This window comes from Entelurus aequoreus, linkage group LG25 (genome assembly GCF_033978785.1).
Source record: "Entelurus aequoreus isolate RoL-2023_Sb linkage group LG25, RoL_Eaeq_v1.1, whole genome shotgun sequence".
NCBI lineage: Eukaryota > Metazoa > Chordata > Actinopteri > Syngnathiformes > Syngnathidae > Entelurus > Entelurus aequoreus.
The window spans coordinates 36,171,577-36,188,030 of record NC_084755.1 but is presented as its reverse complement, the minus strand read 5'-3'; the positions used below and the strand labels follow the sequence as shown (position 1 = coordinate 36,188,030).

The 16,454-nt window shown below is 39.1% G+C and overlaps 1 protein-coding gene across 1 annotated transcript in view; it reads right to left on the bottom strand.

Annotated features, from left to right (window-relative positions):
* Window positions 1–6,115, bottom strand: part of slc25a23b (solute carrier family 25 member 23b) — a 30,081-nt gene extending 23,966 nt beyond the window's left edge. Inside the window, exon 1 of the mRNA XM_062036728.1 lies at window positions 5,757–6,115. Within this exon, the coding sequence (XP_061892712.1) occupies window positions 5,757–5,960 (204 nt within the window). The 5' untranslated portion in view covers window positions 5,961–6,115. The remainder of the gene's footprint in view (window positions 1–5,756) is intronic.
* Between the last annotated feature and the right edge of the window lie 10,339 nt (window positions 6,116–16,454).

Here is a 16,454-nt window from a genome sequence, read left to right as displayed (position 1 = left end):
TTGTCCAAAATGTTTTGGTATCCTGGAGCTTTCAATGTTCCTTTCACTGGACCTAAGGGGCCAAGCCCAAAGCCTGAAAAACAACCCCACACCATAATTCCTCCTCCACCAAATTTCACACTCGGCACAATTCAGTCCAAAATGTACCATTCTCCTGGCAACCTCCAAACCCAGACTCGTCCATCAGAACGCGTCTCCACTGCTCTCGAGTCCAGTGGCGATGTGCTTTACACCACTGCATCCCACGCTTTGCATTGGACTTGGTGATGTATGGCTTAGATGCAGCTGCTCGGCCATGGAAACCCATTCCATGAAGCTCTCTGCGTATTGTACGTGGGCTAATTGGAAGGTCACATGAAGTTTGGAGCTTTGTAGGAACTGACTGTGCAGAAAGTCGGCGACCTCTTTGCACTATGACCCCTCTGTCAGTTCACGTGGCCTACCACTTGGTGGCTGAGTTGCTGTTGTTCCCAAACTCTTCCATTTTCTTATAATAAAGCCGACAGGCGGATCGGTGCGGTACGCTGTATCGATCCGTTGTGTTGAAGAAGGAGCTGAGCCGGAAGGCAAAGCTCTCAATTTACCGCTCGATCTACGTTCCCATCCTCACCTATGGTCACGAGCTTTGGGTTATGACCGAAAGGACAAGATCACGGGTACAAGCGGCCAAAATGAGTTTCCTCCGCCGGGTGGCGGGTTTCTCCCTGGTGAGAAGCTCTGCCATCCGGGAGGAGCTCAGAGTTAAGCCGCTGCTCCTCCACATGGAGAGGAGCTAGATGAGGTGGTTCGGGCATTTGCTCAGGATGCCACCCGAACCCCTCCCTAGGGAGGTGTTTGGGGCACGTCCGACCGGCAGGAGGCCACGGGGAAGACCCAGCACACGTTGGGAAGACTATGTCTCCCGGGTGGCCTGGGAACGCCTCGGGATCCCCCGGGAGGAGCTGGACGAAGTGGCTGGGGGGAGGGAAGACTGGGCTTCTCTGCTTAGGCTGCTGCCCCCGCGACCAGACCTCGGATAAGCGGAAGAAAATGGATGGATGGATGGATGGATGGAACACTGCTTAGTAGTTCAACAATTAATAGACATCCATTGCTTTCGGTCTCCCCTAGAGGGGGGTGAGGTGCGGGGGGGGGGGGGGGGGTGGGGGGTCCTCTCCAAGGTTTCTCATAGTCATTCACATCGACGTCCCACTGGGGTGAGTTTTTCCTTGCCCTTATGTGGGCTCTGTACCGAGGATGTCGTTGTGGCTTGTGCAGCCCTTTGAGACACTTGTGATTTAGGGCTATATAAATAAACATTGATTGATTGATTGATTGAAATTGTAAGTTCAAAGTCCTTTCTTTTTCTTGTACATTCTGGGTGTCTCGTTTAGTAAAAACCTGTAAAATTCCATTCCGTTTTTTTTTTTTTAGTTGGTCTGTCACTTTTGTATAAAACTAAACGAGAAACTGCACTTTCCAGGGGGGGTTTTGCTTATCATTCACAATCCCTATGTGAGACAAGACGCATATTTCCCTTTACAGCGCATTCTAAATCAGAAAAAAATGTTAGTATGAGGCAGCTAGCAACACAGGTAATGGGAATTTTATCTATTCCGCCTATAAAGCGCTCTAAAAAATCTCCACCAAAGTTGTATATACATGCTGTAAATATGTATGTGTGTCATGTAGTAACGGACACATTCATACTACCATTTAATAGTTACAGTATTTTAGTCATTTCAAAGGGGCCCTATTAAAGGCCTACTGAAAGCCACTACTACCGACCACGCAGTCTGATATTTTATATATCAATGATGAAATCTTAACATTGCAACACATGCCAATACGGCCGGGTTAACTTATAAAGTGCAATTTTAAATTTCCCGCCACACTTCCGCTTGAAAACGTCTCGGTATGATGACGTATGCGCGTGACGTAGCCAGTTTAACAGAGGTATGGCTTCCCCATTGAAGCCAATACGAAATAGCTCTGTTTTCATCTCATTATTCCACAGTATTCTGGACATCTGTGTTGGTGAATCTGTTGCAATTTGTTCATTGCATTATGGAGAAAGAAGCTGAGCAAGCAAAGAAGAAAGTTGTCGGTGCGAAGCGGATATTTTGCGAGGGAAGTCAGCAACACAACACAGCCGGTGTTTGTTTACATTCCCGAAAGATGCAGTCAAGATCGAAGAACTCGGACAACAGAGACTCTTACCAGGAGGACTTTGATTTGGATACACAGACGCGATACCGTGAGTACGTAGCTGCGCTTCCAAACATTTGATCGCTTGCTATAACTAGCTCGAGCTAGTAGCTAGGAGCTAGGAGCTAGCATAACAAACACCTAGGTGTTTGTTATGCGGGATTAATTTGTAGCATATTAAATATAAGCCTGGTTGTGTTGTGGCTAATAGAGTATATATATATGTCTTGTGTTTATTTACTGTTGTAGTCATTCCCAGCTGAATATCAGGTCCCACCCGCGCGCTTCCAAACATTTGATCGCTTGCCTGTACGTGCGTGTCACGTACGTAACTTTGGTTAAATATATAAGCTTTATGAACCTTGGCTTAGGTGAACGGTCCTTTGGGCTGAGTGAGTGTGTGTGTTGTGCAGGTGTTTGAATTGTATTGGCGGGTTATATATACGGGATCCCGTCCATATAACCCGCTCGAGCTATAACAAGCTCGAGCTAGTAGCTAGGAGCTAGGAGCTAGCATAACAAACACCTAGGTGTTTTTATGCGGGATTAATTTGTGTCATATTAAATATAAGCCTGGTTGTGTTGTGGCTAATAGAGTATATATATGTCTTGTGTTTATTTACTGTTGTAGTCATTCCCAGCTGAATATCAGGTCCCACCCGCCCCTCACAGCATCTTCCCTATCTGAATCGCTTCCACTCCCCACTAGTCCTTCACTTGCATTTTCCTCATCCACAAATCTTTCATCCTCGCTCAAATTAATGGGGAAATCGTCGCTTTCTCGGTCCGAATCGCTCTCACTTCTGGCGGCCATCATTGTAAACAATAGGGAACTTTGCGTATATGTTCAACTGACTACGTCACGCTACTTCCGGTAGGGGCGAGCCTTTTTTTTTTATCAGATACCGAAAGTTGCGATCTTTATCGTCGTCGTTTTATACTAAATCCTTTCAGCAAAAATATGGCAATATCGCGAAATGATCAAGTATGACACATAGAATAGATCTGCTATCCCCGTTTGAATAAAAACATTTCATTTCAGTAGGCCTTTAAGCAAAACCAACTTTCCTTACCTATTGGTACTCGTTTTGGTGTATTTGGGATCTGCATAACATTCGAAATCATTTCATGGAGGCTTGGTGCAGCTTTTTTGCCTTCCTTCACGAAGTGGCTGGGGAGAGGGAAGTCTGGGCTTCTCTGCTTAGGCTGCTGCCCCCGCGACCCAACCTCGGATAAGCGGAAGAAATGGATGGATGGGTATATATATATATATATATATATATATATATATATATATATATATATATATATATATATATATATATGGCAAAAATATTATATATGGCAAAAATATGGCAATATCGCAAAATGATCAAGTATGACACATAGAATGGATCTGCTATCCCCGTTTAAATAAGAACATTTCATTTCAGTAGGCCTTTAAAGACACTGTCTTTAGCGTCCTCTACACCCTGTCATCACGTCCGCTTTTCCTCCATATCAGGGGTGTCCAAACTTTTTCCACTGAGGGCCGCACACTAAAAAATCAAAGCAAGCGGGGGCCATTTTGATATTTTTTATTTCAAAAACCAATACAATATATGTATAAAAAATATACATTTAGGTCTCCACTCAGGCAAAGGGTTTTGGTCATAAAAATATTAAAAAATTGCTGCTATTTAGTATTATTATTATTATTATTATTCAAGGTTTAAATCTCTCGATCAACATTAGGTCTATCTGTCAATATAACATTGTTAAAGATTTAAGTTGTGTGCTCTTTTTGTCCAAAGAAATCCTGTTTTTTATGGAAAAAACACAAAATATGCAATATTTTCACCCAATAAAAATTTTAAGTGGAATATTTCAGATTATATAATAATTGGAGCCTAAAAAAGGTCAATAACTCATAACAACATTGATTTTAATTAATTATTCTTTTTTGAGCAATGACACTTAAAAACACAATTCCCACTAAAATGATTGGTGATCCAAAAGGGTCCTACTCATTAAAGTGTTAAAAAAATCAATCCTAATTTTTTTTAATTTTCAACACAATGATTTCGAGATCAACTTCAGATCTATCTGTCAATTAAAAGTTTTATTGTTGTTTATGTTTTTTGTTTGTTCGTTTTAGGCCCTTCTTTAAAAAACTAGAAAAAAAAGCCTAGTTTTTTATATGGCAAACACAAAATATGCAACATTTTCCCCAAAAATATCTCAAAGTGGAATATTTAATGTGATGTAATTGGAGCCTTGAATAGGTCAATAATTCATAATGACATTGATTTTGATTCATTATTATTTTTTAAAGAAAGAAACAGCCTGCATGGCAGCTTTGTGTTATTAGAGTCAACATTGCAACATTTTCTTGTTACGTTTGCTCTTTTATACCACTTTTTATGTTTTGTTTAGTTTTTTATCGTATTTTTAGAATGTGTCATAGGGCCGTTAAAAAAATTACCTGCGGGCCGCAAATGGCCCCCGGGCCGCACTTTGGACACCCCTGCTCCATACGTGCCGGCCCAGTCATATAATAAACGCGGCTTTAACACACACACACATAAGTGAATGCAAGGCATCCTTGGTCAACAGCCATACAGGTCACACTGAGGGTAGCCGTATAAACAACTTTAACACTGTTACAAATATGCGCCACACTGTGAACCCACACCAAACAAGAATGACAAACACATTTTGGGAGAACAGCAGAAGCATTTAAGTCCCATCTTAAAACTCATTTGTATACTCTAGCCTTTAAATAGACCCCCTTTTTAGACCAGTTGATCTGCCGTTTCTTTTCTTTTCTCCTCTGCCCCCCTCTCCCTTGTGGTCTAAAAAGAGGGTCTATATAAAGGCTAGAGTATACAAATGAGTTTTAAGATGGGACTTAAATGCTTCTGCTGTTCTCCCAAAATGTGTTTGTCATTCTTGTTTGGTGTGGGTTCACAGTGTGGCGCATATTTGTAACAGTGTTAAAGTTGTTTATACGGCCACCCTCAGTGTGACCTGTATGGCTGTTGACCAAGGATGCCTTGCCAAAATATGCAACATTTTCCCCAAAAATATCTCAAAGTGGAAAATTTAATGTGACATAATTGGAGCCTTGAATAGGTCAATAATTCATAATGACATTGATTTTGATTCATTATTATTTTTTAAAGAAAGAAACAGCCTGCATGGCAGCTTTGTGTTATTAGAGTCAACATTGCAACATTTTCTTGTTACGTTTGCTCTTTTATACCACTTTTTATGTTTTGTTTAGTTTTTTATCGTATTTTTAGAATGTGTCATAGGGCCGTTAAAAAATTACCTGCGGGCCGCAAATGGCCCCCGGGCCGCACTTTGGACACCCCTGCTCCATTCTGCCGGCCCAGTCATATAATAAACGCGGCTTATATATATATATATATATATATATATATATATATATATATATATATATATATATATATATATATATATATATATATATATATATATATATTCCCATATTAAGTGTGCGTGTGTCAGAGATGCGCGCGCAGGTGTTATAATGACATAATGAATGTCAGCCGCAGCTGTCTCACCTCTTCAGCTTCTCCCCGCCGCAAACCGCGAGCCGCCAGTCCAACTCGCAGTTCTCCGATGTCCACCTTGCCGTCTTTATTCAAGTCCAGTTGGTCGAACAGCTCCGCGTGTCTTTCCCGACATTCCGGCTCCACGGACGTTCCGTTCGGCGTCTTCGAGTTCGGACTTCCGGCGCTCGACACCCCCTCGTCCTCTTTGCCCATGAAGCTGCGAGGCCGCCGGGGGTTTTATTTGAGTTCCATGGTCAAATATACGTAGCACTGACTGACGGCAGGAGGGAGAGACTGAGAGTGTTTCCACGGAGACCGCGGCGGGAGTGTGGGTATATACACTCTTGGCGAGATGCAGCTCGGAGTGATTCATCACGGACACGCGCGCTCCTGATGCAGGGGGTGGTGTGCAAAGTGAGACCCGCGGACCATTTGTCATTTTCATTGGCCCCTTGGCAAATTTTTCAAAATAAAATCAAACAAGAAAGAAATTGCAAAAGTGGAAGAAAGTAAAAGCCTATTAAGAACATTTTAAATGTTTACAACCAGGTGGGGGGTTTGAAGTCATTGTGTTCTGTTTTTATTTACAATTTGCAGGACTTGCCGATTAATTGATTAATTGAAACTTTTATTAGTAGATTGCACAGTACAGTACATATTCCGTACAATTGACCACTAAATGGTAACACCCCAATAAGTTTTTCAACTTGTTTAAAGGCCTACTGAAATGATTTTTTTTTTATTTAAACGGGAATAGCAGATCCATTCTATGTGTCATACTTGATAATTTCGCGATATTGCCATATTTTTGCTGAAAGGATTTAGTAGAGAACATCGACGATAAAGTTCGCAACTTTTGCTCGCTGATAAAAAAAAAAAGCCGTGCCCCTACCGGAAGTAGCGTGACGTCACAAGCGGTAGTGCTGCTCACAATTCCCCGTTGTTTACAATGGAGCGAGAGATATTTGGAGCGAGAAAGCGACGATTACCCCATTAATTTGAGCGAGGATGAAAGATTCGTGGATGAGGAACGTTAGAGTGACGGACTAGAATGCAGTTCAAGAGATATCTTTTTTCGCTCTGACCGTAACTTAGGTACAAGCTGGGTCATTGGATTCCACACTCTCTCCTTTTTCTATTGTGGATCACGGATTTGTATTTTAAACCACCTCGGATACTATATCCTCTTGAAAATGAGAGTCGAGAAGGCAAAATGGACATTCAGTGACTTTTATCTCCACGACAATACATCGACGAAGCTCTTTAGCATGAGCTAGCGTGATAGCATCTGTCTCAAATGCAGATAGACACTAAATAAATAAATACCTGACTGGAAGGATAGACAGAAGATCAACAATACTACTATCAGGAGACAACGAACCAAACACTGGACATGTAAATACACGGTTAATGTGTATTCGACGCCTGTCGAAGCCTAGCAATGCTGTTGCTAACGACGCTAACTTAGCAACGGGAGCTCGTCAGAGCTATGCTAAAAACATTAGCGCTCCACCTACACAAGCCAGCCCTCCTCTGCTCATCAACACCCGTGCTCACCTGCGTTCCAGCGATCGACGATGCGGTCGGCGGCCCGGAGACGTAGGAAGTCAAGGTGAGGTCGCCGGCGCTAGTGTCTGCTATCCAACAAAGTCCTCCTTGTTATGTTGCTACAGCCAGCCGCTAATACACCGATCCCACCTACAACGTTCTTCTTTGCAGCCTCCATTGTTCATTAAACAAATTGCAAAAGATTCACCAACACAGATGTCCAGAATACTGTGGAATTATGAAATGAAAACAGAGCTTTGTGTATAGGATTTTTCGGGCTCCGAATACTTCCCTTGTCCTCGTGACGTCACACGCATACGTCAGCATAATAAAACGTTTTCAAGCGGAAGTGTGGCAGGAAATTTAAAATGGCACTTTATAAGTTAACCTGGCCGTATTGGCATGTGTTGCAATGTTAAGATTTCATCATTGATATATAAACTATCAGACTGCGTGGTCGGTAGTAGTGGCTTTCAGTAGGCCTTTAAGTTGGGATCCACCTAAATCAGTTCATGGTACAAATATATACTATCATCATAATACAGTCATCACACAAGTTAATCATCAGAGTATATACATTGAATTATTTACATTATTTACAATCCGGGGGGTGGGATGTGGAGGGGGTTGTGGCTTAGGTTTGGTTGATATCAGCACCTCAGTCATCAACAATTGCATCATCAGAGAAATGGACAATGAAACAGTGTAGGTCTGACTTGGTAGGATATGTACAGAGAGCAGAGAACATAGTGAGCTCAGATAGCATAAGAACAAGTATAAAGATTTGATTATTTACAATCCGGGGAGGTGGGATGTGGAGGGGGGAGGGTGTTAGTCAAGGGTTGAAGTTGTCTGGAGGTGTTCTTTTAGTGCGGTTTTGAAGGAGGATAGAGATGCCCTTTCTTTTACACCTGTTGGGAGTGCATTCCATATTGATGTGGCATAGAAAGAGAATGAGTTAAGACCTTTGTTAGATCGGAATCTGGGTTTAACGTGGTTAGTGGAGCTCCCCCTGGTGTTGTGGTTATGGCGGTCATTTACGTTACGGAAGTAGTTCGACATGTACTTCGGTATCAGGGAGGTGTAGCGGATTTCATAGACTAACTGGTTTTGGGGTTTGTACATATAATGCCACAATGAAGGCAGCTTCTGATTGGCCACAGTTCGCATGACAGCCGGTGATTGTATTTGTTTTTTTGTTTTTTTAATTGAGATATTTTTCAGGTTTTTTTTGTTGTTTTTTTAAGTAATTTTTTTGGACAACATCTGTGTGGATATAGCCTTAAAGGCCTACTGAAAGCCACTACTAGCGACCACGCAGTCTGATAGTTTATATATCAATGATGAAATCTTAACATTGCAACACATGCCAATACGGCCGGGTTAACTTATAAAGTGACATTTTAAATTTCCCGCTAAACTTCCGGTTGAAAACGTCTATGTATGATGACGTATGCGCGTGACGTCAATGGTTGAAACGGAAGTATTCGGACACATTGTATCCCAATACAAAAAGCTCTGATTTCATCTCAAAATTCCACAGTATTCTGGACATCTGTGATGGTGAATCTTTTGCAATTTGTTTAATGAACAATGGAGACTGCAAAGAAGAAAGTTGTAGGTGGGATCGGTGTATTAGCAGCTGGCTGCAGCAACACAACCAGGAGGACTTTGACTTGGATAGCAGATGCGCTATCCGACGCTAGCCGCCGACCGCATCGATGATCGGGTGAAGTCCTTCGTCGCGCCCTCGATCGCTGGAACGCAGGTGAGCACGGGTGTTGATGAGCAGATGAGGGCTGGTGTAGGTAGAGCGCTAGTGTTTTTATCATAGCTCTGACGAGGTCCCGTAGCTAAGTTAGCTTCAATGGCGTTGTTAGCAACAGCATTGCTAGGCTTCGACAGGCGGTGTAGTTACAGGTCCAGTGTTTGGTTCGGTGTCTCCTGATAGTAGTATTGTTGATCTTCTGTCTATCCTTCCAGTCAGGGGCTTATTTCTTTTGTTTCTATCTGCATTTAAGCACGATGCTATCACGTTAGCTCCGTAGCTAAAGTGCTTCGCCGATGTATTGTCGTGGAGCCAAAAGTCACTGTGAATGTCCATTTCGCGTTCTCGACTCTCATTTTCAAGAGGATATAGTATCCGAGGTGGTTTAAAATACAAATCCGTGATCCACAATAGAAAAAGGAGAAAGTGTGGAATCCAATGAGCCCTTGTACCTAAGTTACGGTCAGAGCGAAAAAAAATACGTCCTGCACTGCACTCTAGTCCTTCACTCTCACGTACCTCATCCACGAATCTTTCATCCTGGCTCAAATTAATGGGGTAATCGTCGCTTTCTCTGTCCGAATCGCTCTCGCTGCTGGTGTAAACAATGGGGAAATGTGAGGGAGTGAACAACTGACAACGTCACGCTACTTCCGGTACAGGCAAGGCTTTTTTTATCAGCGACCAAAAGTTGCGAACTTTATCGTCGATGTTCTCTACTAAATCCTTTCAGCAAAAATATGGCAATATCGCAAAATGATCAAGTATGACACATAGAATGGATCTGCTATCCCCGTTTAAATAAGAAAATGTCATTTCAGTAGGCCTTTAAAGACGCTGTCCTTAGCGTCCTCTACACCCTGTCATCACGTCCGCTTTTCCTCCATACCAGGGGTGTCCAAACTTTTTCCACTAAGGGCCGCACACTGAAAAATCAAAGCAAGCGGGGGCCATTTTGATATTTTTTATTTCAAAAACCAATACAATATATGTATAAAAAATATACATTTAGGTCTCCACTCAGGCAAAGGGTTTTGGTCAAAAAAAATATAAAAAAATTGCTGCTATTTAGTATTATTATTATTATTATTATTATTATTATTATTCAAGGTTTAAATCTCTAGATCAACATTAGGTCTATCTGTCAATATAACGTTGTTAAAGATTTAAGTTGTGTGCTCTTTTTGTCCAAAGAAATCCTGTTTTTTATGGAAGAAACACAAAATATGCAATATTTTCACCCAATAAAAATTTTAAGTGGAATATTTGACATTATATAATAATTGGAGCCTTAAAAAGGTCAATAACTCATAACAACATTGATTTTAATTAATTATTCTTTTTTGAGCAATGACACTTAAAAACAAAATTCCCACTAAAATGATTGGTGATCCAAAAGGGTCCTACTCATTAAAGTGTTAAAAAATAAATCCTAATTTTTTTTTATTTTCAACACAATGATCTCGAGATCAACTTCAGATCTATCCGTCAATTAAAAGTTTTATTGTTGTTTATGTTTTTTGTTTGTTCGTTTTGGGCCCTTCTTTAAAAAAATAAAAAAAAAGAAGCTTAGTTTTTTATATGGCAAACACAAAATATGCAACATTTTCCCCAGAAATATCTCAAAGTGGAATATTTAATGTGATGTAATTGGAGCCTTGAATAGGTCAATAATTCATAATGACATTGATTTTGATTCATTATTTTTTTTTAAAAGAAAGAAACAGCCTGCATGGCAGCTTTGTGTTATTAGAGTCAACATTGCAACATTTTCTTGTTACGTTTGCTCTTTTATACCACTTTTTATGTTTTGTTTTGTTTTTTTATCGTATTTTTAGAATGTGTCATAGGGCCGTTAAAAAATTACCTGCGGGCCGCAAATGGCCCCCGGGCCGCACTTTGGACACCCCTGCTCCATACAAACAGCGTGCCGGCCCAGTCATATAATAAACGCGGCTTTAACACACACACACATAAGTGAATGCAAGGCATACTTGGTCAACAGCCATACAGTTCACACTGAGGGCGGCCGTATAAACAACTTTAACACTGTTACAAATATGCGCCACACTGTGAACCCACACCAAACAAGAATGACAAACACATTTTGGGAGAACAGCAGAAGCATTTAAGTCCCATCTTAAAACTCATTTGTATACTCTAGCCTTTAAATAGACCCCCTTTTTAGACCAGTTGATCTGCCGTTTCTTTTCTTTTCTCCTCTGCCCCCCTCTCCCTTGTGGTCTAAAAAGGGGGTCTGTATAAAGGCTAGAGTATACAAATGAGTTTTAAGATGTAACTTAAATCTCTAACTGTTACCGGGAGGGCATTCCAGAGTACTGGAGCCCCAATAGAAAACGCTCTATAGGCCGCAGACTTTTTTGGGGCTCTGGGAATCACTAATAAGCCGGAGTTCTTTGAACGCAGATTTCTTGCCGGGACATATGGTACAATACAATCGGCAAGATAGGATGGAGCTAGACCGTGTAGTATTTTATACGTAAGTAATAAAACCTTAAAGTCGCATCTTAAGTGCACAGGAAGCCAGTGCAGGTGAGCCAGTATAGGCGTAATATGATCAAACTTTCTTTCGTTATATTTGACAGCCCCTATATATTATATTACGATACACGATATTATAATATATTATAAGTGATATCTATTCTAATGTTAAATAAAGAGAGTAAGTGATTTTTTTTTTTTACATCTTATTTGCTAATAATAGCTGTAATGCCGGGGATCAGGTATTGTGACTCGTAGGGATTGACAGTAAAGTGCGTAGTCGGCATCCAGAGGATCTTGCAGAGAGATTTAAGTCAGTAATTGGCACGCTGCTTTCCAAGGACATTTTCTGTTGTCCATTTCAGAATTTGACTGCACACACAGTTGTAGTGGGTAATTAACTAGCCTAATATTTGGGATGTGGGAGAACATGTTAGCGCTTATAATACCAATATCACTAATACTTGGTTGATATTCAAGTCATTAAGTGTGTACACTGCAAAAAGTCAGTGTTCAAAAAACAAGGGAAAAAAATACAAAAATGAGGGGTATTTTACTTGAACTAAGCAAAATTATCTGCCAATAGAACAAGAAAATTTGGCTTGTCAAGACTTTCCAAAACAAGTAAAATTAGCTAACATCAATGAAGCCAAAAATACCTTAAAATAAGTATATTCTCACTAATAACAAGTGCACTTTTTTTGGTAGAAAAAACAAATATGAGACCTTTTTGCTCGATATGTTGAAAAATATTCTTAAATTAAGTAAACGCTAGTGCCATTATCTTGACATAATGATATGCGCTCGGCATTACATTTCTTGAAACCAGCAAACTTACACTAAAAACTACTTTATTTTTCTTAATGGAAAGGCGAAAAGGCAACGCTCAGGCAAATCATATTGTCTAAAAATGCATTTTCCCATCAATAACATGACATCATCGCGCCGAGTGCGTGCTCTTTCAGTCAATTAGTGAGCAAGGAATATACATATATATATATATATATATATATATATATATATATATATATATATATATATATATATATATATATATATATATATATATATATATATATAAAAAATAAATACACTACCGTTCAAAAGTTTGGGGTCACATTGAAATGTCCTTATTTTGGAAGGAAAAGCACTGTACTTTTCAATGAAGATAACTTTAAACTAGTTTTAACTTTAAAGAAATACACTCTATACATTGCTAATGTGGTAAATGACTATTCTAGCTGCAAATGTCTGGTTTTTGGTGCAATATCTACATAGGTGTATAGAGGCCCATTTCCAGCAACTATCACTCCAGTGTTCTAATGGTACAATGTGTTTGCTCATTGGCTCAGAAGGCTAATTGATGATTAGAAAACCCTTGTGCAATCATGTTCACACATCTGAAAACAGTTTAGCTCGTTACAGAAGCTACAAAACTGACCTTCCTTTGAGCAGATTGAGTTTCTGGAGCATCACATTTGTGGGGTCAATTAACCGCTCAAAATGGCCAGAAAAAGAGAACTTTCATCTGAAACTCGACAGTCTATTCTTGTTCTTAGAAATGAAGGCTATTCCACAAAATTGTTTGGGTGACCCCAAACTTTTGAACGGTAGTGTATATATATTTACAGCCCAGCCCCTGGCCAATTTTTTTTAATTGTAATTTTGACTAATTTATCTGAATGTGCATGAGCTATTTCTGTTTAAAATTGTTTGAAATGTCACACGTTAAATGTTTAAATATTAACTGTCCGTTTAATTATGAGACACAATTGTGTCAAAGTCAGGATTTTTTATTCCATGCTTGAAGTAAGAAATGATTACTTTGAAAAAGTAGTTTTACACTTGTGAGTGTTGATGACACAGCTTTGCAACAGTTGATATTCTAGTTTCAAGCATGTTTTACTCAATATAGGTCATCAAATCTCAGCAACAAGCTGTAATATCTTACTGAGATCATTTAGGACCAAAACACTTAAAACAAGTAAAACACTGCTTAGTGAGAAGAATTATCTTATCAGACAGAAAATAAGCAAATATCACCCTTATTTGAGATATTTCATCTTACTTAGATTTCAGTTTTTGCAGTGTATGGAGTATTGTTGGCGCTTTTTGCATGTTTTTTTTATTGGATTTTATGGGAGGAATAGAGGACGTGCCATTGGCTCCGCTGTAAGCAGACTTTTATTTACTATTTAATATTAAGAAAGCATTTTTGTTTTTAATCCTTCCTTTGTCATGTCTTTCATAATAGTTGTGAACGATAGGTACAATCCCCCCCCAAAAAAGTGCAGTTCCCCTTCAAGGGCCGCTCAAGCTGAAGCCTGTCTCCCTTTGGACGTGCCCTTTCTTCACGTTGGTTGACGGCAAACAGCAACGTCGACGGGCAGTTGGATGAATGTTTAAATGTTTTAATTCAACGCTTCAAATAGAGGGTTTTCACCACATCACAGATTTTTTTTTTAAGTTAAAGTTGAAGTCCCAACGACAGTCACACACACACACACACACACTAGGTGTGGTGAAATTACTCTCTGCATTTGACCCATCCCCATGTTCACCCCCCTGGGAGGTGAGGGGAGCAGTGAGCAGCAGCGCTGGCCGCGCTCGGGAATCATTTTGGTGATTTAACCCCCAATTCCAACCCGTGATGCTGAGTGCCAAGCAGGGAGGTAATGGGTCCCATTTTTATAGTCTTTGGTATGACTCGGCCGGGGTTTGAACCCACGACCTTCCAGTCTCAGGGCAGACACTCTAGCCCAGGAGTCACCAACCTTTTTGAAAGCAAGAGCTACTTCTTGGGTACTGATTAATGCGAAGGGCTACCAGTTTGATACACACTTAAATAAATTGCCAGAAATAGCCAATTTGCTCAATTTACCTTTAACTCTATGTTATTATTAATAATTAATGATATTTACACTTAATTGAACGGTTTAGAAGAGGAGAAAACACGAAAAAAAAATGACAATTAAATTTGAAACATAGTTTATCTTCAATTTCGACTCTTTAAAATTCAAAATTCAACCGAAAAAAAAAGGAGAGAAAAACTAGCTAATTCGAATCTTTTTGAAAAAATTAAAACAATTTTTATGGAACATCATTAGTAATTTTTCCTGATTAAGATTAATTTTAGAATTTTGATGACATGTTAAAATCCAATCTACACTTTGTTAGAATATATAACAAATTGGACCAAGCTATATTTCTAACAAAGACAAATCATTATTTCTTCTAGATTTTCCAGAACAAAAATTTTCAAAGAAATTCAAAAGACTTTGAAATAAGATTCACATTTGATTCTACAGATTTTCTAGATTTGCCAGAATAATTTTTTTGAATTTTAATCATAATAAGTTTGAAGAAATATTTCACAAATATTCTTCATCGAAAAAACAGAAGCTAAAATGAAGAATTAAATCAAAATGTATTTATTATTCTTTATAATAAAAAAAATAAATTTACTTGAACATTGATTTGAATTGTCAGGAAAGAAGAGGAAGGAATTTAAAAGGTAAAAAGGTATATGTGTTTAAAAATCCTAAAATCATTTTTAAGGTTGTATTTTTTCTCTAAAATTGTCTTTCTGAAAGTTATAAGAAGCAAAGTAAAAAAATGTATGAATTTATTTAAACAAGTGAAGACCAAGTCTTTAAAATATTTTCTTGGATTTTCAAATTCTATTTGAGTTTTGTCTCTCTTAGAATAAAAAATGTCGAGCAAATCGAGACCAGCTTGCTAGTAAATAAATAAAATTTAAAAAATAGAGGCAGCTCACTGGTAAGTGCTGCTATTTGAGCTATTTTTAGAACAGGCCAGCGGGCTACTCATCTGGTCCTTACGGGCTACCTGGTGCCCGCGGGCACCAGCGTTGGTGACCCCTGCTCTAGCCACTAGGCCACTGAGCAGGTCGTAAAGCATATTCTGCAACATTCTTGCCCTCAGTTAAGCATTTTCAAGCATAAAAATGGCCAAATAAAGTAAAAACCACGATACTATAGTAGTGTTGGCCATTAAATGAGACAGTATCATGCTGTTCAGTATCGTTGCCACTGATTGAATCAGCCTCAAGCAGCATTACTACATGAATGAATGAATTAATTATCTTTATTGCATATTGCATATTGCATATATTGAATTAAAAGAGTGTGAAGGTGACTAAAGGGTGTTTTTTTTAATGTCTAGAGGGCTCTCGTTATATCTTAAAAAATTGAGAGGGTAGTAAACATTTGTTTTAATGCTCGAGCTATTAAAATAAATTATTCCTACTTCACAGAAATTAATTTATTGCGGTCATGTCCGGAACCAATTAACAGCGATGATTTACTTCATACTGGGAAAACTGGGTCAATTATGTCACGCCCCATAAGCCTGACTTTAATTTCTCGAATTAGTGATTATACTGCTTAAAAATAAAAATACTCCCTATATGTGTATATATTTATATGTTTATATTATTTTATTTTATTTCTGATTATTATTATTAATAATGTATTATTATTTCTTTTTTCATATTATTTATTTTCTCTTTATTTAATTGATGTATTTGCAAATACTATTTTGTTTTTCTGCTGTTTCTTTCTTTTTTGGGGGGATAGGGGGGGGGGGTGGTATGGTTGGGATATAAACCAAAAAATATATTTTGACATTTAGGGCAGACAACAGATAAATGATGCATGTGAATATGATGTAATGGATAGGAATGTCTGATGCTGGATGTCAATAAAAATAAAATTCCATCCATCCATCCATTTTCTACTGCTTGTCCCTTTTGGGGTCACAGGGGGTGCTGGAGCCTATCTCAGCTGCATTCGGGCGGAAGGCGGTGTACACCCTGGACAAGTCGCCACCTCATCGCAGGGCCAACACAGATAGACAGACAACATTCA